The sequence below is a fragment of the Conger conger genome, unplaced genomic scaffold, assembly GCF_963514075.1.
Source record: "Conger conger unplaced genomic scaffold, fConCon1.1 SCAFFOLD_66, whole genome shotgun sequence".
Lineage (NCBI taxonomy): Eukaryota > Metazoa > Chordata > Actinopteri > Anguilliformes > Congridae > Conger > Conger conger.
Genome location: NW_026890284.1, coordinates 209,950 through 231,997, shown reverse-complemented (window position 1 = coordinate 231,997; position 22,048 = coordinate 209,950). Strand labels below are relative to the sequence as shown.

Below are 22,048 nucleotides of genomic sequence, written 5' to 3'. Positions count from 1 at the left end.
CGGGACAGCCCACTTTCAGACACAAAACCCAGGGATCACATGAGGTACCGAAACATGCGTTTGTCCCTTTTAAACTCTTGTGTTCTTGGGAAAGAATGGGGTCCTTACCATTCACCCAGGAGCCCAAAGTGTACTTTCATACATGTCCAGTGGAGGTGATATAGGTGCAGCGCAACCAGGGCCCCTGGTTTGGGAGGGGCCATGGGCACTGGGGCCCCTGGTTTTGGAGGGGCCATGGGCACTGGAGCGCCTGGTTTGGGACGGGCCATAAGCACTGGAGCCACTGGTTTGGGAGGGACCAAAAGCACCAGGGCCCCTGGTTTGGGCAGGGGTATAAACACCTGGGCCCCTGGTTTGGGAGGGGCCATGGGCACTGGGGCCCCTGGTATGGGAGGGCCAATGGGCACTTGGGCCCCTGGTTTGGGAGGGCCCATGGGCACTGGGGCTCATCTTAACTGTACATGTCACTGCTGAAGAAATTATTTTTAGGCATCAGAACATCATTTCTGCCCAAGTTAAACACGAGAAGATTGAGGATTGGTTCAACTTACTAACTTTACTGAGTATAGTAGCCCAACCCATGTCCCCCCTTTCATGCCAAAGCCCAGTCATGTGCCTTATGCACCCACATAAATCTCAGGTCATGACTAGGGTTGTGCTCCCAGGTCAAATGACACAGGTTTCCTCATTCACAGCGATGGCAAACACAGGTTCCTCATTCATTGCTTTAGTGCGAAAGAGGTATTAGATAATACCAGTTTGCCTCCCAGAGAGGCAGTTCTTGAACTCAGTTTCAGAACTTGCCTCCCCCTCACAGACAGAGAAGCCTAACAGACTCATGGGCATGACAGCACGCTGGCTCTGCTTCCACCATGCAGCACACCTCTCTGTATACCTTTCTACCACAACTGTTTCCACTTTTTACCTTTGTTGTAAAATGAAACAGTTTTTTCCCACTACAACCGCACAACCTCTTCCCTCATCTGTGCCACGTGTCCATAGTGCTGCATGACATACAAACACACACACACACACACACACACACACACACACACATGCACAAATGTGCACACACACACACACATACACACATACACACGAACACATGCACAAATGTGCACACATGCACATATACACACACCTGCACAAACATGAAACACACATATACGCACACATGCACAAACGTGCACACACACACACACGCACACACACATGCACAAACACATGGATAAACGTGCACATGTCTACATATACACACACACACACATACACACCCACACATAGACTTACACACACACACACACGCATATATTTACACACACACATACATGTGCACAAACGTGCAAACTCATACATATACACACACATATACACACACACAAGCACAAACGTGCACACGCACACACACACACACACACACATACATGCACAAATGTGCACACACACACAAACACATACACACATATACACAAACACATGCACAAATGTGTGCACACACACATATACACTCACGCACAAACGTGGACACACACGCATACACACACATGCACAAATGTGCACACACACACACACACACACATACACACACACATATTTACACACGCACACACACACACACACACACACACACATACATACACACATACACACACACTCACACACACTCTCACACACACACACACACACACACACACACACTCATACACACAGGTTATGTCTGATCAGGGCTCATATGAGCTGTCTGAGGAAGCCCAGCTTTGGTGGATGTGGAGCTGTTGGTTCAGTGAAAGACACACTTCTCCCTCCTCTAATCCAGTAAAAATCTATGTGCAGCACAGGGAGAACACAGTGGAGCTGATGGTGCCCCTTTTTTTTTTTGATGTCCTCCTTCACAGTATCTGTAAACGGTAAATTTGCCATAAAAAACTAAAAGAGTCTCTTGGAGCGGTGCTTATTCTTAAATGCTTTTTCAAATAAACAAATAAAAACTTCAAAAATTGTACACTGATGTACTTGCATTTTAAGCATTGTGTAGTCTTAAGATTCTGCATACTCCCCTTGTCCTTAGGGTCAAAGGAGGTGAGCCTCATTCAGGTCATGTACTGCATTTGTACCTTTGAGAAGGCTAACAAGGTTAACTTGAATGACTTCAGTGTATATTTAATATGAAACTGTACACATGTAGAATTGTGTAAGTCACTCTGGGTAAAATTTTGAGGTTCAGTGTGTTTTTTTTCAGACTTCCACACGACTCCAGTATGTAAATAACACATACCTCTTATCAAACTGGAAATAGCATTTTCTCTTGTTGCACTGAAAGTGTTCGCGTGCGGAATTTTATCACCCAATAAATTACCTGTTTGAACAGCCAATAATATCTCCCCCTGACTTGTGACCTCCCACTGGAAAATGATCAGCTCAAGTCCTCCTACTCTGTACACTTTGAGTTTTACAGTGCAGGGTACAACAGGGTCTCAACCAGAGGAGAGACTCAAGGACAGAAGAGCTCAGATACAGCGATGGCAGCCCTCTGTGTTATTCTTGTGTTTTTCAGCAAACTGCGTAAGTGTTTACTTGTTTCTGACTTATTGACCAAAATCATTTTACAATCATTTTAAGTAGTGTACGGAGAGTTCACAGAGAATGGTGGGTGTTTTTGCTTTGTCTTTTCCCCCCATTGTCAGTGAAGTTGAATTATTGCTTTCTGTTGTATTCCAGGTGGTCTGCTTGGGCAGAGTGTAATTCAGCCTAACGCACTGGTGACAGCTCAGCTTGGAGACACCGTGACTCTCCCATGTTTCTATCCGGATAATGGAGTGCCTACAGTCAGCTGGATAAAGCAACCACTTGGACAGAAGCCTCAGCCTGTCGCAAAGATGGTGAACTATCAATCAGATGCTGTGTTTTTGAATGAGTTTAAAAACAGTACACGTCTCAGAGCTAAGAAAGGAAAGGGAACCTTTAACCTGACTGTCTCACATGTAGAGCAATCAGATTCAGCAACATACTACTGCACTTTTATGGTGTTGGATGAGATCAGCTTTGGAGATGGAAGTACGTTAATGGTGATGGGTAAGTATAAATTTTATTTTTCCATAGCTTAACTTGTCTAAATTCTACGTTATAAATTGAAACTATGCTTCTTTTTTCTAATACTTTTAGGAAAATTAAGTACTGATTCAATTCATCTGACAAAAACACTCTGAAGTCCCTTGCCATAAAATGTATATTTACAATATGAACTGTTTATGGTGATGCTTTCGCCAAAAGCAGAGCTGCCATTTGCTGTACATCATAAAGGCTACCTGTATATACTCAGTGAGCACTTGACTAGACTTTTTTTAGACTTAATATGTCTTCTGCTGGTGCAGCCTGTCCATTTAGAGGATTAACAGGTTGTGTGTTCAGAGATGCTCTTCTGCATACCACTGTTGTAATGTGTGGTTATTAATGTGAGACCAAGGGGGTAACATCGTGCAGTTCTCAGTTTTACAGAATACTTAAAAACACTGTGTTTCATTCAATTTTGGTAGAAAATGAGATAAGCGCAGATTTGGAATATTCAAATACTCATCTATCGTTCAGCTATGAATCCATGACACGTCACAATGAGAAAATATGAAAAAATAAAAATAAAAAAGTAAAAATATAAAATCTACCCGGGTCCGGTCGGGTCCTGTTGGTTCTCAACATTGTTCTTTGCTGGTGCATCAGCTGTAGCCCATTGTTTCTTAGAAACATGAAATCAATCACTCAAAATGCATTCAAAAATAAAGCATTCAAAACTGATTGAAGAAATTGCATTTATTTCTTATTAAGTTTCAGTGTGTGCAGTGTATCTCTTTTTTAGAGATATTAAGCATTTCTGCTCTCGTTGAAAACATTGAAGCATTAAAAATGAATTGCTTCATTTGAAAAGAATTTTTAAAAGTACAATGGTTTTAATTTCTAGTATAATAAAATACATGTCGTTGAGTTAATCAATAATCGTTTTAACACAACATTGCTAGTGCACCAACTGCAGCTGAATCACACATATGTGCAAAAACATGCTGCACTTTATATTATAATCAGTGGAGTCATCTTCAGCTCTCTGTATAACCTACAATAATACAAAGCCATACCGCATTTATATGTAAACCTTATACAGTGGAATCCAAAGGACAATTCTGTATTGAGTGTAATGAGTGCTAACTTTTGACAGGGCCAGAGTCCCAGAGCAGGACAGTAGTGCTGCAGCAGCCCGAGTCTGAGTCAGTGCAGCCAGGAGACTCTGTGACTCTGCAGTGTACAGTACACACTGAGACCTGTGCAGGAGAACACAGTGTGCACTGGTTCAGACCGGGCTCAGGAGAGTCCCCTCCAGGAATCATTCACACCCATGGACACAGGAGTGATGAGTGCCAGAGGAGCTCTGGGACTGTGTCTCCCACACAGAGCTGTGTCTACAACTTCCCCAAGAGGAACCTCAGCCTCTCTGATGCTGGGACTTACTACTGTGCTGTGGCCACCTGTGGGGAGATCCTGTTTGGGAACGGGACCAAGCTGGACTTCAAGGGTAGGAACAAAACAGGCACATTGTGAAATTTTGTTTTTAAAAGACATTGAAGACAAAGGAGTTATTGTGCAACTACTGTACATTACAATGTTCATTTCAGGACATTCTAATCTCGTATTTGTGATCTCCAATCTTTAAAGGTTAATGCTACTTGTGAAGAATTCTAAAATAGAATTTTGCCTCTAAAGCGTCAGGAAATGAAGCGTTCCTTTATTGCTTGGCGGGAGCTTTGGCGTTGAGTGTGATCCTACATATTGTCCTCGCTCTGAGCAGGAGAAAAAACTGTGAGAACAGCAAAGGTAAGAGACCAAGGTATCAATGTGTGGTACATGTAATATGTATTATTTTACATCTTATACACAATGAAATTTGTGTTGCATGAAAAAGTATGATGCATAGACAATATTACAAATACTCAATAAGAGAGAATTTAGAAAATACAGTATGTTAAGTGTTTGTGTAAAATAGTTTAACAAAATTAAGTACAATATTGTCAGGTCATTTTGTGAATAGCATGCAGAAATATTCATATGCAGCCTCTGTACAGTTCTGCAAAACAACAAGTAAAGCTACTCCATCGGTACAGATTACTGTCTCACACTACTTGTGCTGTAGGTATGTGCACATCTAGTCATACAGTATCACATGTAATGTAAAAGCCAAATCTCACTTGAATTTATGAAACTTCAGCTTCTGATATGGGCCCCAATATATACCAGCTGGCATGAACTAAAGTATAGCCACTTGATATGTGAGGCAGCTGTGATGTGACAGTCCCTCATTGTGAAAATAAAATGGCTCTTGAGCGAAAGGTATGAAGACAGTGCAGAATATTCTGACCACCAAAAAGTTTTTCTCCCTACTGTGGTGAAGATGATGCTCAATATGAAAACAAACTGTTCTTACTGTAAGTTAAAATAATAATTGCATTACATGAATTGCATTTGGCTGACGCTCTTATCCAGAGCGACGTACAGTTGATTAGACTAAGCAGGAGACAATCCTCCCCTGGATCAATGCAGGGTTAAGGGCCTTGCTCAAGGGCCCAAAGGCTGTGAGGATCTTATTGTGGCTACACCGGGGATCGAACCACCGACCTTGCGTGTCCTAGTCATGTACCTTAACCACTATGCTACAGGCCAGCCCTATAATAATAATAATAATAATAATAATAATAATAATAATAATAATAATAATAATAATAAAAATAATAATAATAATAATAATAAAAAGAAGAGGAAATATTTCTTACATATTTAATTATACATCATTAAAGTAGTTGCATTTTTTGAACAATTATTTTCCGACTCTAGTGGTTTATATTTATTTGTAATTTGTTGTCATGTATTGTAATTTGTTGTAGCATATGTTTCAGTAACTTTTGACTGGCTGCTGCCTATTTTGACCTGGTTGCTCTTGAAAAAAGTGATTCTTAATCTCAATGAGCCTGTCCTGGTTAAATATAGATTAAAATGAATAATTAATAAATTAATTAATAATTTTACTCAAACAGGGGCTGCATCAAACAACCAAGTGTCCTTGTCGGGCGAACAGGTACAAATATTATATTTCATATTTTTAATAAACTAAAGCAATTTCTGTGTTGAATATCCTGGTAAAATGATCATCGGAATGAGGAGTAACTGTATGTGTCTCATGTTTCCTTTTAGCATCAAGATGAAGCGATGAATTACGCTGCTTTGACTTTCACCACCAAGAAACCCAAAGTGAGGAGGAAGAAGAGGGAGGAAGAGAGAGAAACGGTTTATTCAGGTGTGAGATTTAAAGACCACGAGTGAAGCTTTCCATCAAAATTAATCTTCGTCACAAGAATGATCACAATTTATGTCCTCCTTCGCAGTATCTGTAAACTGTAAATTTGCCATAAAAAACTAAAAGAGTCTCTTGGAGTGGTGCTTATTCTTAAATGTTTTTTCAAATAAACAAATGAAAACTTCAAAAATTGTACACTGATGTGCTTGCATTTTAACCCGAGTGCAGTCTTTAGATTCTGCATACTCCCCTTGTCCTAAGGCAAAAATGGCCCACTTTCACTCAACCCCTCAACCCCAAATGTATTTTGCATGAAGAAACAATTTGTCACTCATCACAAATTTTTTTCACCCTAAAGAAAACACAAGGTTTAAATGTCGTTCAATGTTGCTAAATCTGACACAGTTAAGGGTGGCAGTGTATTGCAGTGATTAGGGAAGAGGAGCTGACTCTCATTCAGGTCATGTACTGCGTTTGTACCTTTGAGAAGGCCTTTTCTGGCTCCACTGGAAAGCATCTTTAGGAAAATGCCTCTGTAAAATACTCTCTAGAAATAAAATATGATATATTTCTATGAAGTTCAATGGATAATTATTTGTTATGCTCAATATTGTTCATGCTTTTTTGTTTGATATTTGTTTAATGCTTTCTGAAGTTAAAGCCTCCTGCAGCCAGAGCCCTCTCTGTACCTTCAATCGCCAAAGCACAGCGACAGCTTTCTTGTGTTGTCAGTTATCGATGCTGTGCAGTGTGTTCTAGGAGAACTGGACACATTTTCTGACTGAATGACTCAGTGGCAGATACCTCCCTGTGTTCACAGGGGCTTATAATCTAGAGAACAAGGAGAGAGTAATGCCCTGACCCAGAATGGACTTTAGTAAAGTATTTACTTTAGAGAGCTGAGCATGATTATAACATCCTTTGACTCTTACTCTACATGTGCAAAATTACTGGTATAAGACTGGTATAATGGCCATCACACATAAATAAGATGGAAAACATTTAAATTGCATGTTATTCTAGTGTTAATACATTTCTCCATGTTTTTGAACATACTCTTGATTGCATTTCATAGATTGAACTATAACACATAAAGAACTGTCACAGAGTCAAACTCATTAGACTGAATAAACAAGCACATTCTGTACTCAGCTAAGCCAATTGGTCTTTCACTCCAGGTTAACTTCTACCAGTGCTTTGCGAGATTGTGAAAGAGTGTGTCTGCCATTGGGGTAACTTGGATTCCAGATGTGTCCGACACTTTAAAAATAAATCCTGCTTCTAGCTAGCTCATAGAAACTGCAACAAAATGTTTAAATTCACACATTTAAAAAACTCTGACCTAAACCCGCATGAGAGCAAACCTAGGGCACCAGTGGCAAGAAAAAAACTCCCTGGTGACAGAAGTTCATCCCAAGGAACTTGATTCTGGTTGCTTGGATGGATCCAGACTGAAGGGGGAGCCCATCCTCCTCAGTCCTTCTGCTGACTGTCTTCTCTTGACCTAAATTCAAATTATTTTCAGAAAATCTGCCAAAAATACGAAGTACATTTTTGTGGTTTTTAGGATGATCTGGAGAGAAAACTCCAGCACAAGCAGTTATAAGAGACTATGCTATCAAGAAAGAGTGTGTCAGCCATTGGGGTAAGTTTGTAGGCAAAAATTAACTTGTTTCTAAAAAGCTCATAGAAACTGACAGAAATCTTTTACAGACAGCTCTCTTTTTCATCAGTAGCACAATGCGTTTGTCTGTTTCAGACTGTTCTGTTGTGGTGACAGGGGAGGTTCACTTATTTTCCACCCACAGCCTTATCTATTCAGCTTTACTCAGACCACAGCTACACAGGAAGACTGACCTGCAGTAGAGAGCTGTGTTCACACCTTCCTCTCTCAGCACTGAAATCACACTGACACTCCCCCCTCATGCCTCAGACCACCTTTCCATTTTTCAACTGTCTAGAAAAGAACGGCTTTAAAACACTGCAAAAACTACATTTCAAAATATAAATAATGAAAAATATGTTCCTGCATAAATTGTGCTTAAATTCTAGTGACAAAAGATTGGGATTGCCCTCTATAATTAAAGAGGGCTTTTAACTGTAATATTCTGTATTCATCATCATTCACATGTTTTCTTCTAAAATGTGTGCAATGTAAAACTTTTCAGAATGACACTATTTTGGTCTGATTATGCTGTTTTAAGCTTGTGTGCATCCTTCAGGTTTCTAACTTCATAACATCCTGAGACCTGCTTGTTGGAAGAATGCTTGGCTCTCTCTCTCTCTCTCTCTCTCTCTCTCTCTCTCTCTCTCTCTCTCTCTCTCTTTCTCTCTCTCTCTCTCTCTCTCTCAATCCCTCCCCATATTTCGACGCAGACTAAAAACACACTGTTTCAAGATTGAGGATCGGTTCAACTAACTAACTTTACCGAGTATAGTAGCCCAACCCATGTCCCACATGTCCCACCAATCTCAGGTCATGACTAGGGTTATGCTCCCAGGTCAAATGAGAAAGGTTTCCTCATTCACAGCAATAACAGGTTCCTCATTCATTGCTTTAGTGTGAAAGAGGTATTAGATAATACCAGTTTGCCTCCCAGAGAGGCAGTTCTTGAACTCAGTTTCAGAACTTGCCTCCCCCTCACAGACAGAGAAGCCTAACAGACTCATGGGCATGACAGCACGCTGGCTCTGCTTCCACTTTTGTAAACTACCGCACTACATTTTACATTTTACATTTTTGTCATTTGGCAGACGCTTTTAATCCAAAGCGACTTAAAAGTGCATAGGTTCTACCACAAGTCAAAGCATCACATCCATAACGAGGAAAATACACATGGAATGCTGTTCTAAACATATAGTCGTCATCATAAGTGCCACTACCTCTTGCCTCATCTGTGCCACGTGTCCATAGCGCTGCATGACACACACACACACACACACACAAACACATATGCACAAATGTGCACACCCACACACATACACACACACGCGCACAAACGTGCACACACAAACACACACACACACACAAACACATGCACAAATGTGCACACACACACACACACACACACACACACACACACATGCAAAAACGTGCCCACACACACACACATACACACACATGCACAAATGTGCCCACACACACACACACACACACATGCACAAACGTGCACACACACACACACACACACACAAACACACACACATACACACAGGTTATGTCTGATCAGGGCTCATATGAGCTGTCTGAGGAAGCCCAGCTTTGGTGGATGTGGAGCTGTTGGTTCAGTGAAAGATACACTTCTCCCTCCTCTAATCCAGTCAAAATCTATGTGCAGCACAGGGAGACCACACTGGAGCTGATGATGCCCTTTTTACAGTTAAAAGGCTGAACCAACAGCCACTCTCATTACCATGTTCATTTTAATTCATAGTATTATCGTAAAGTATTAACTGTGTATTTTCACAAATAATCACAATAATCAAACTGGAAATAACATTTTCTCTTGTTGCACTGAGAGTGTTTGTACGCAGAACTTTGTCACCCAAAACATTACCTGTTTGAACAGCCAATTATATCTGCCCCTGACTTGTGACCTCCTACTGGAAAATGATCAGCTCAAGTCCTCCTACTCTGTACACTTTGAGTTTTACAGTGCAGGGTACAACAGGGTCTCAACCAGAGGAGAGACTCAAGGACAGAAGAGCTCAGATACAGCGATGGCAGCCCTCTGTGTTATTCTTGTGTTTTTCAGCAAACTCTGTAAGTGTTTACTTGTTTCTGACTTATTAACCAAAATCATTTTACAATCATTTTAAGTAGTGTACAGAGAGTACACAGAGAATGGTGGGTGTTTTTGCTTAGTTTTTTCCCCCATTGTCAGTGAAGTTGAAATATTGCTTTCTGTTGGATTCCAGGTGGTCTGCTTGGGCAGAGTGCAGTTCAGCCCAACGCTGTGGTGACAGCTCAGCTTGGAGACACCGTGACTCTCCCGTGTTTCTTTTCTGATATGGAAGGAGCGGCCACGATCAGATGGATAAAGCATCCACTTGGACAGAAGCCTCAGGATGTCGCAAAGATGGTGAACTATCAATCAGATGCTGTGTTTTTCAATGAGTTTAAAAACAGTACACGTCTCAGAGCTGAGAAAGCAAAGGGAACCTTTAACCTGACTGTCTCAAATGTAGAGCCATCAGATTCAGCAACATACTACTGCGCTTTTATTCACCTCTTCAATGAGATCAGCTTTGGAAATGGAAGTACCTTAATGGTGACGGGTAAGTATTAAACATATTTTATTTTTCCATAGCCTAACTTGTTGAAATTTTAATTTGTCATTCTACATTATAAAATGAAGTTATGCTTCTTTTTTCCTATATTTAAGTATTGATTCAATTAATCTGACAAAAACACTTTGAAGTCTTGCCATAAAATAGATTTTTACAGTATGAACTCTTTAGGGTGATGCTTTCACCAAAAGCAGAGCTGCCATTTGCTGAACATCATAAAGGCTACGTGTATATAGTCAGTGAGCACTTGAATAGACTTTTTTTAGACTTAATACTTCTTCTGCTGGTGTAGCCTGTCCATTTTGAGGATTGACATGTTATCGTTCAGCAATAAATCCATGAAACGTCACAATGAGAAAATATGAAATTAATATATAAATATAAAATCTAGTCGAGTCCGCTCGTATTTCCGGTTGGTTCTCCACATTGTTCTTTGCTGCTGCATCAGCTGCAGCCGTTTGTTTCTTTGCACATGAAATCAATCACTCAATATGCATTCACTGAAATTGCCCTAGTGATGAAGATGTTGAAGATTTGTGGGATTAATTATTGTGACTAAAATATAATTGGACGACTGATTACTCTTATTTTGTGATGTACATTGAATAATGATGTATGATGATTTGCATGATGTATATTACAAAGAAGTTTGAGAAAATTAGAAATTTTTACATTTTTTAAATAAAAAAAGAAAGCATTCAAAACTGATTGTAGAAATTGCATTTCTTTCTTGTTTATCTTATTAAGTTGCAGTGTGTCCCTGTCATCTTTTGTAGAGATATTAACCATTTCTGCTCTAGTGGAAAACATTGAAGCATTAAAAATTAATTGCTTAATTTTGTTATGTTTGCATGTGTAAAGACTGAACTAAAGTTAGGCTACTGTAGATACATAAATGAATGAATAAACAGACACGGTTAATTCACATGGGTAATTCATTCTCCATTTTATCTCTTCTCCAACTCTCACTCTCCTTCTGGACATTACATATTTACTATGCATATTGCGTTCTCGCCACCTACTGGCGAGTATTCAGAACACAACATTCCCCCCTTACGTAAACAATATTACCAGTAACTAGCATGGGGTTAACAACAGTGTATATCAACAGCAATAAGAATGATTAGGAGAGAATAGTGCATAACCTTAGCACTCAGAATATTAGTAGTAATACATAGCAAAATGCATGACCTTTTGTTTTAAACATTTCACATGCATGTTTTTTTACATTATTGGCATTTGGCAGACGCTCTTATCCAGAGCGACGTACAGTTGATTAGACTAAGCCGGAGACAATCCTCCCCTGGAGCAATGCAGGGTTAAGGGCCTTGCTCAAGGGCCCAACGGCTGTGCGGATTTTATTGTGACAACACCGGGATTAGTACCACCGTCCTTGCGTGTCCCAGTCATTTATCTTAACCACTACGCTACAGGCCACCCTGTTTCAAAGTATCAACCAGTTATTACTAGGAATATCAAGAAGTAGAAAATAGAGCATGAAATAGAACTCTCTTCAGTATCATAACAAGACTGAAAATAGTGGTAAAACAACAGCAGAAGGCTCAGTAGTATCCATATCATAAGCCTCAGAATTTGTATCGGTATATATAGAATGATATCCATAGCCAAGGAACATTCGAACAGGCTATATGAACGTTTAGGTGTGTAAGTGTGTGCTGAAGTCACATCGTCCTCAAGCCAGCTCGGAGGCCATCTGACACGAGCAGGGGCCGTATGAGAGTCCATGGCCCCCGGGAGGTCAGACTCGGAAACTGTGGAGTCGTCACTCACTGCATCGTGTGGAGAGCGAGCAAACGTCTCAGGTGAAGCAGAAGCATGGTATCTAGCCAGCCGTGATGCATGCCATTTCCTACCATCTGACAGAAGAAAAGTGCTCTGACCAACTTGCCTCCTTATCACCAGTGGCTTGGAGTAGCGTGGATGCGCCTTTGGAACATGAAAGGGCTTCCGGACACGCACTCTGTCCCCTTCTTTGAAAACTGTACTGTGTGCTCCACGACGGGAGTCAGTGTATGACTTCATTTTAGCTTGTCGGGATGATACTCTCTGACGAAGCACATCCGTATCAATGCTTGTCAGTGGTGGGGCAAGGACATGGAGGTGTGTGCGCATTTTTCTTCCATGCAGTAACTCAAATGGAGAGAGTCCAGTGGTTGCATGTGGAGTGGCACGGTACACCTGTAAGGAGTCTGTAACTGTAGCTTTCCATGGCTTCTGTTGTAGGATAGCGGACTGTATGGATGCTCTCAGGACACGGTGAAAGCGTTCAACTGCTCCGTTTGCTGCAGGGTGGTAAACTGCTGTACGTATGTGCTTAATGTCACGCTCTTTCAAGAATGCAGCAAACTGTTTAGATGGGAATTGAGGCCCATTGTCTGATACAATGGTTCTCGGGTTACCCTGAACACTGAAGCCAGAAAAGTAATGATGTTGGCTGAGGTCGCAGAAGGCGTCAAAGCAACCTCAGGCTACTTGGTGTGGTAGTCAGTCAGTGTGAGGGCAAAACGGCAGTCCGGAGTAGCAGTCTCAAACGGACCAACCACGTCAACGCCTAGCTTCCCCCACAGCTCTGCTGGAAAATGTACTGGTTGTAATGGTGCAGCAGAGGGCGCAGCAGACTTATCTGAAGACTGACATAGATAGCAGTTCTTAATCTGAGTGTCGACAAATTCATCCATACCTGGCCACCAGTAGATTTCACGGAGGCGTTGCTTGGTTCTCACAATACCTTGGTGGCCTTCGTGAGCCAGGCCCACCAGGGTGTGACGCAGGGTGACAGGAGCAATGAGCCGTAAGCCTCGGAAGTGTAGTCATTTTGCACAGACAGTTCATGGCGGAGCTTGTAGTATGGACGTATGATTGAACTTAAAGCAGCAGGAGAGGGAGGCCAACCATCAGCAATCTGTACACGCAACCCACAGAGCTCAGGGCAGGAGGTAGACGCAGCAGCAAACTCACCAGTGGAGACAGCAGACAGGTGATCAGCCGACAGCATGGCCACAAACTCAGGTTCAGCCTCTGGTTCATCAGCAGCAGCAGGCAGAGGCAGACGGGAGAGGCAGTCAGCAGTATTGTTCTTTGAACCAGGCAGGTATGCAACATCATAACAGAAGCACAGCAGGCGTGCTGCCCAGCGTGCAATACGCATGCCAGCACAGTCAGCTCCTTTGGTAGTCAGGAGAGCGGTCAGTGCCTGGTGACCTGTACACAGGGTAAATCGCCGTCCCCACAAGTAGGTTCTCCATTTCTCTACAGCCCAAACGCATCCAAGGGCTTCTTTCTCAACTGTTGAGTATTTGCGTTCAGCAGGAGTCAGAGTCCTGGAAGCAAATGCAACAGTGCGCTCAGTGTGGTCAGACTGGATCTGACGGGGAACAGCACCAAGGCCGTAGTCAGAGGCATCAGTGGAGACAATAGTAGGGAGGTCAGGGTTGAACAGTCTGGAAGCTGCGCTGTGCATCCTCTGACCAGCTAAACTCACTGGGTCTCATTCATGAAACGTTAGTAAATCAAGTAGTAAACGTCCACGCTACTAAAAACCTACTCCGGATTTGTGAACGCCGCGGGAAACTCAGATCTGATCGTAAACACGTGTGTATGATCATGAATGCCAATCCAATCGGAAAGTGAAAGCGCGCTCCCGGTAATCAGCAATTAGCATGAATCCCCGCCCATGAATAGACAATGATTACCATATAAGGAGGTGTAGACGCATACAGTCGACCTGTCAGTCATCATGGCGCAAACAAGGAAAGGGAAAGAAAAAAAAAACTTTTCCGAAGCGGAGATCGAAATCATCTTGGGTGAAGTGGAGTGAAGAAAAAATATTTTATTTTCTTCTATTAGTAGTGGTGTTGTGACAGGGACAGGCAAAGCGAAGGCCTGGAAGGAGGTGACAGATGCTGTTAATGTTGCCTCTGTAGACAATAGAACCATATCCGAGGTTAAACGTAAATGGTTTGACATGAAACTGGAGACAAAGAAACGCATAAGCGCACAAAAAAAACATGCATCAGCCACAGGAGGAGGAGGCTCACAGGCACAAATATCACCTGCTGACGAGCGCATCGCTGGCATTATTGGGGAAACCTCTCTGTCAGGAATTATACCTGACGGAGACACCGACATGCCTCCACTGGAGACAACATCAAACCCAGATGGTAAGGTGATAATTGTTGTATCATAATACATTTTGAAAACCATCACTGATAGCTTAGTGGTTAGTATAGTTTAACCTAGGTCGTACAGTCCCACCAAACAAACAGAACATTTGTGGGGGTTTCTCTTCGGATTGAATGAAGTGGAAACGAGAAACCAGTAATGTTATACTGTGCGTAATGGTGCGTAATGCATATCAGTGTCGGAATGTTGAGCCATTTCAAGAAAGGATACGGATAACATTCAATTCTTCAAATTATTTGAATCTTAATAGCCTAAAGCTCTGTTTTATACTACACAGCTCCAAATAAGTCAGTCTGCAGCCAACGTAAATTAAACATTTTTCAAATAAGATTTATTGAATGTTTCTTTCAAATGAAAAAAGAGCCACACATAAAACAAAAAAAAACAAACGTTGTCTCATATTTCTAGCTGGCGAATGCTCCTCCCATGATGTGGCTCCACCACCTGCTGCTGCTGCTCCTGCTGCACCCAGGTACCGAGGCCGAAGAGGTGATCGAGCTGTCCTTACGGATGAGGCTGTCCTGACGGATGAGGTCCTGAGGAATCAAGAAAGTCTACTTACAGCAGTCAACCAAATCAACACGTCCCTCATTAGGAAATTAACACCAGCTTGAAGGAAATCTGCTAGGCACTTCTGCGTCCTCAACAATAAAGTGTTATGTTGTCAGTATTGTGTGATGTCTGTGTTTATCCTGGGAAAACACTTATTTACTACAAGATAAACAAGCTACTCTCTTTTACTCTGATAATTAAATATAGCCTATTTGTATACATTTTAAAGAGCATGACATGAAAATGAACTGAGGTAGCCTACTGAAACAGGATGTTGTATATAAATATAAAACAAAATACAAATGAAACTAACTTTTTGCAAAGCTTGTCGGCCTAAAATGTGCACAGTTTATTCAGTCTTAGCAACACTTACCTTAAAATTGCTCTACAAGTCGCTGGCGTGTCTGTATAGCAGCCGCATTTCGAGGCCAAGAGCTGGTTCCGGAGGCAGTCGTTCCTCTGTATTGGGGACTTCAGGCAGGGGAAGGCCCTGTTTAATGGCCACATTGTGCAGAACACAGCAGGCTAATATTATTTTGCACACCTTCCCAGGTGCATAAGGAAGGGTACCACCTTTATTGTCCAGGCAGATCCATCTTGCCTTCAAGACCCTGTTTGTGCGCTCCACAACGGCCTGAGTAGCAGCGTGTGCCTCATTGTATGCCAGCTCCTGTGGTGTCTGCGGGTTGGTCAGTGGGGTCATAAGCCACGGCGTCAGTGGGTAACCCCTATCCCCTATGGATATAGAAGGGTAAGTCCATATATAAAACACACATGCAACTGTATAGGCAGGCTATATTCTTACCAATGAGCCAGCCGTTCCTCACAGCTCCATCCTCCAAACGCGTGCCAACTGCGCTATTATGCAGGATAAATGCATCATGCGTCCCACCAGGCCACCGTGCCACAACGTTTAACAACATACACTTTGCATCACAGATCAGTTGCACATTAACGGAATGAAAGTTTTTCTGGTTTATGTAAGCAAATGCATCACAAAGAATGTGTAATCTATTGAGTCGATTTACATAGATAATTCACAATCATGAACCTAATCTGGATCTTAAACCTGCTAATTGCCAACTAATTTAACTAAATGTGTTATATTTTTAATTGTTTGTCATGTTCATATCACGTATTTCAAAGGCATCTGCGTATTGTTTACATAACAGAGCGCAATATGAATTAAAATGTAAATTTCCAATAATGACAAGCATTATTTATGTGCATTCTTGAATTTACACAAGCACTACGCGTGGTCAGCAGCAGGTGTAGATTTTGTTAGTAGCAAAAAGATCGGAGCTACTAAAATATTTATGAATGCGAAAAACCCGTAAATTTCCCTCTACTCACATTTTACACACAAATTCGTTCTGCTCACGTTTCATGAATGAGACCCACTGTCCTGACGAATGCAGTTATGCAGTGGCTCCACAGCAGTAGCAAAGTTGGGAATAAACTTGTTGTACCATGATAAAAGTCCCAAAAATGACCTTAACTTGCCTGCATCAGTAGGAGTTGGGGCATGTAGAACAGCCTTGATGTGGTCCTCGTCTGGCTGAATGCCTTGAGCAGTCACTGTATGTCCAAGGAAACGCAGACTTGACCTGTTGAAGTGGCACTTTGATGTATTCAGTTGTAGCCCGGCATCTTTAATCTGTTGTAGCACAGCTTCCAGTGTCTCATCATGACTGGCTGGTGTATGACCCCACAGAATCACATCATCCAAGTAATTAGCAACGTTAGGCAGGCCTTTAAGAATGGTGGCCAGCATCTTCTGAAAGGCAGAGGGTGCAGAGGCCAGTCCATATGGGACGCGGCAAAATCTGAAAAGTCCTTTGTGAGTAATGAAGGCGGTCATGTCACGGCTTTCCTCGTGCAATGGCAACTGGAAGTAGGCACCAAGTCAATGGTGGAGAACACTGTAGCTAAGTGCAGCAGGCCCAGCATTTTGTCTATGTGTGGAAGAGGAAAGGAGTCCACAATCACAGCCTTGTTGGGCTCACGCAGGTCCACACACGTTTGAATATTACCTGATTTCTTTTGTGCAACCACTATCGGGGAGACCCAGGGAGAAGCATCTACTCTCTCAATCAGACGCTGGATTTCACTACTCACAGCATTCCACACAGATAGGGGCAAGCGACGTAATTTCTGACGTACAGGTGTGACAGTCTGTGATACTTTCACTTCATGCACAAACCTTTTCGCGCAGCCAAGAGTGGCCGCAGACAGAGGAGCAGTGGCCATCACAGAAGCAGAGGTCATCAGGGTGGCAGGTTGGACAGTAGAGCCTTTAATGCACAGACTCAGGCCATTGATCAAGTCCATGCCAAGCAGAGGAGTCCCAGACTCCACAATGAAGAAGGATGTTTTGCATGTAGCATTATTCCAGAACACAGTAACAGGTAAACAGCCAATACCTGGAATAGGAGCATGGGAGTAGGTCACTAACTTAGCAGTTGGAGGTAGTAGTTCTCCACCTTTTAAGTGCTTTTGGGAAAGGCATTTGGGCAGAATAGACACTGAGGAGCCTGAGTCCACAGTCAGCTCCTCTGGCACTGTAGTAGCAGTTGCAGCCTTAATGTTAACTGTGCATCGAATTTTATCAGACGCATTGTAATCATGTAAGTAAAGAATCTGAACCTCTGGCACGTCCATTTCGCGCACAGAGCGAGTCTGTGTTGAACGGCACACTCTGGCAAAGTGTCCAATCTTATTACAGTTCTTACACTTAGCTGAGGCAGCAGGGCAGGATGGGTCATTTGCAAGATGTCTTTCAGTTCCGTAGCGGTAGCAGGTTCGGCTGGATGTATGACGAGAAGGAGCGGTAGACGGTAATGAAGACGGTGCAGACGAAAAAAGCGGGTTGCGGCGTGTAGATGTTGCAGCAGACACAGCTTGCACAGGCGCTGAGCGATCGCTAGCAATGAACCTAGCTTGCTCACTAGCAGCTTCTATCTGTGTAGCTAATGTGATGGCTCTCTGCAAGGTTAAGTCTGTTTCAAAAAGAAGTCGCTCACGTATGCGAGGATTGTTTACGTTTTCCACTAACTGATCACGCAGCATTTCATCGAAGTTGGATGCAAACTCATATGTAGCTGCAATGTACTGTAGCGCTGATTCATGTGGAGCTTGTGCACGTTTTCGGAAAGCATGGCGCTCAGCCACTATGTTCCGACGTGGAATAAAGTATGTTTCTAGCAACAGCCTGTTCCAATGTCTCACCTTGATCAGGCAGTGTGTAAAAGATTCTCTGTCCCGCTGTCCCAAGGCAGTGTAGAAGAAGTGCACGTTTACGAATGTCCGGCCATGCCTTTGTATTAGTTGTTACCACTAGCAAGTAGTTGTTGAACATTTTCATCCATGTATCGAAAGGCAGAGCAGGTTCTCCAGGGCATTGCAAAAACGGTGTAAAAAAGGTGTAGAAAGAGCCATGCTTCGTAGTATGCAGACACGGTTAATTTACACGGGTAATTCATTCTCCATTTTATCTATTCTCCAACTCTCACTCTCCTTCTGCGCATTACATATTTACGATGCATATTGCGTTCTCGCCACCTACTGGCGAGTATTCAGAACACAACACATTTGAATATAATTTTTAAAATGTATTTAATACAATGGTTTTAGTTTCTAGTATAGTAAAATTTCTAGTGCACAAACTGCATCTGAATCACACATATGTGCAAAAACATGCTGCACTTTATATTATAATAGGTGCAGTCATCTTCAGCTCTCTGTATAACCTGCAATAATACAAAGCCATACTGCATTTATATGTAAACCTTACACAGTGGAATCCAAAGGACAATTCTGTATTGAGTGTAATGAGTGCTAACTTTTGACAGGGCCAGAGTCCCAGAGCAGGACAGTAGTGCTGCAGCAGCCCGAGTCTGAGTCAGTGCAGCCAGGAGACTCTGTGACTCTGCAGTGTACAGTACACACTGAGACCTGTGCAGGAGAACACAGTGTGCACTGGTTCAGACCGGGCTCAGGAGAGTCCCCTCCAGGAATCATTCACACCCATGGACACAGGAGTGATGAGTGCCAGAGGAGCTCTGGGACTGTGTCTCCCACACAGAGCTGTGTCTACAACTTCCCCAAGAGGAACCTCAGCCTCTCTGATGCTGGGACTTACTACTGTGCTGTGGCCACCTGTGGGGAGATCCTGTTTGGGAACGGGACCAAGCTGGATGTTGAGGGTAAGCCTTAAATATTAATTAATTAATTCATTCATTATCCTAACCCGCTTATCCTGAACAGGGTTGCAGGGGGGCTGGAGCCTATCCCAGCATACATTGGGCGAAAGGCAGCAATACACACTGGACAGGTCGCGAGTCCGTTGCAGGGCACATACAACATTCACTCACACACTCATACCTACGGGCAATTTAGACTCTCCCATCAGCTAGACCTGCATGTCTTTGGACTGTGGGAGGAAACCGGAGTACCCGGAGCAAACCCACACAAACACGGGGAGAACATGTAAACTCCACACAGAGAGGCCCCGACCAACCGGGATTCGAACCCAAGACATCCTTGCTGTGTGGTGGCAGTGCTGCCCACGGCACCATCCGTGCCGCCCAGCTTTAAATATACAGTATTTAAATCCAGTATACAGTTTTTACAGCAATCCTACTTCAAAAAGTGCATATGCATTGGTTAATGCTATTTCACCCAGGAGGTGTGACCATCCTTTCCTGGCTGTCCATCCTGAGGACCGGGGTTCTTTTTGGCGCTGTGATGATATGTGTCATCATCTACCGTTTCAGAAGGCCAAGCTAAGATCAGAACGTAAGCTGCATACATACTTAAACACTGTACAACTGCATGCCCATGAACTGTTTTTAGTGCATACTGCATTGTATTACAAGGGGCTAACACAGTATGGTCAGGCTGTATGATATTCCTGTGTTCAACATTTGCCTTGGGGACCTCTGCACAGTAGTATGGACTGTTAAATCAACTCCATTCTCAGATTTTGACTTGATTTGAGTAACATTGAGTAATATTGACCCCATTTACACACATTTTCACGCCTAACAATTACAAAAGGAAAATAATAAAACTAATAATAATAATAATTATTATTATTATTATAATAATTATACTCATCATCATCATTTCTCATTTAAAAAATCACTGCATTAATTATTTTGTATTTTTACTTTTTATTTTACTCAAACAGGGGCTGCATCAAAACCTAAAATTAAAAATTTCTCCTGTGAATATACTGTAATCATATGTGCTGAAATCATAAGTGCGTTTCCTTTTAGCATCAAGATGAAGCCATGAATTACGCTGCTTTGACTTTCACCACCAAGAAACCCAAAGTGAGGAGGAAGAAGAGGGAGGAGGAGAGAGAAACGGTTTATTCAGGTGTGACGTTTAAAGACCACGAGTGAAGCTTTCCATCAAAATTCATCTTCATCACAAGGATGATCACAATTTATCAAACATGTCCTCCTTCACATCGGTGCACATTACAGTATATGAGCTGTAAACTGTAAATTTTCCTTTAAAAACAAAAAGAGTCTCTTGGAGCTGTGCTTATTCTTAAATGTTTTTTCAAAGAAACAAATTAAAACTTCAAAAATTGTACAATGATGTGCTTACATTTTAAACATTGTGTAGTCTTAAGATTCTGCATACTCCCCTTGCCTAAGGGTAAAAAATGGCCCACTTTCACTCAACCACTCAACCCCGAATGTATTTTGAATGAAGAAACAATCTGTCACTCATCACAAACTTTGTCATCAAATTTTAAGTTGAAAAAAGAACAGTTAGGGAGTTTTATTTGCTATTAAACATAGTGGTTGGTCATTTTTCACCCTTAAGACAACACAAGGTTTAAATGTCGTTCAATGTTGCTAAATCTTACACAGTTTAGGGCGGCAGTGTAGTGCAGTGGTTAGGGAAGAGGAGGTGAGTCTCATTCAGGTCATGTACTGCGTTTGTACCTTTGAGAAGGCTGTTAACGTGAATGACTTCAGTGTATATTTAATATGAAACTGTACACATGTTGAATTGTGGAAGTCACTCTGGGTAAAAGAGCCTACTAAACGCCAGTAATGTGATCTTAAACAGAGATGGAAAAGTGAAACATTAGGACGACAAAACAAGATCAGACTGCTAATGTGTCATCAGTGATTCACTGATTAGAAAGGAATGTAGTTTTTGAGGGTTGGAAAGAGTCGATGATAAAAATACATTCTGTTCTAGAGCCATTTATTTTAGGGTTAATATGCCTAGTTTCTGCTGGGGACAGTAGTGTCATTTCACAACTCTTTATGAAAGGTCAAATTCTGCCCTGACCTCTTTTCATATAATATCATAGACATGAAATACAGTGGTGTGCAAACATTCAAAGATTGAGGATCGGTTCAACTAACTAACTTTACCGGGTATAGTAGCTCAACCCATGTCCCCCCTTTCATGCCAATGCCCAGCCATGTACTACTTGAGTGTTTTTATTCCTGCTGGGAAGGTTTTTGTTGGTGGGGGTGGTCTTTTTCTGGCTCCACTGCCAAGCATCTTTATGAAAATGCCTCTGTAAAATAGTCTATACAAATAAAATATGATATATTTCTATGAAGTTTAATGCAGAATTATTTGTAATGGTAAATATTGTTCATGCTTTTTTCTTTGATATTTCCATAGATCAGACAG

The 22,048-nt window shown here is 42.0% G+C and overlaps 1 protein-coding gene and 1 gene segment (V, D, J or C); both read left to right on the top strand.

Annotated features, from left to right (window-relative positions):
• The first annotated feature begins 201 nt into the window (after positions 1-201).
• Positions 202-6,239, top strand: LOC133119558 (polymeric immunoglobulin receptor-like). Its single transcript, XM_061230062.1, has 4 exons — positions 202-385; positions 2,719-3,072; positions 4,205-4,558; positions 6,229-6,239. Exons 1-4 carry the CDS (start codon positions 202-204, stop codon positions 6,237-6,239), a joined length of 903 nt encoding a protein of 300 aa, XP_061086046.1.
• A 4,171-nt stretch (positions 6,240-10,410) lies between these two features.
• Positions 10,411-20,177, top strand: LOC133119557 (Ig kappa chain V region K29-213-like). The segment is given in 3 exon segments: positions 10,411-10,609; positions 19,228-19,581; positions 20,152-20,177. Coding segments are annotated over 3 exon segments (579 nt in total).
• Positions 20,178-22,048: the final 1,871 nt, after the last annotated feature.

What these genes read in the sequence shown, in the direction of transcription:
- LOC133119558 (XM_061230062.1), top strand. Translation starts at nt 202, where the DNA reads ATGGGCACTGGGGCCCCTGGTTTTGGAGGGGCCATGGGCACTGGAGCG. An exon ending in CATGGGCACTGGGGCCCCTG is followed by an intron (nt 386 to 2,718) that starts GTATGGGAGGGC and finishes GTTGTATTCCAG; the next exon opens with GTGGTCTGCTTGGGCAGAGT. An exon ending in AAGTACGTTAATGGTGATGG is followed by an intron (nt 3,073 to 4,204) that starts GTAAGTATAAAT and finishes AACTTTTGACAG; the next exon opens with GGCCAGAGTCCCAGAGCAGG.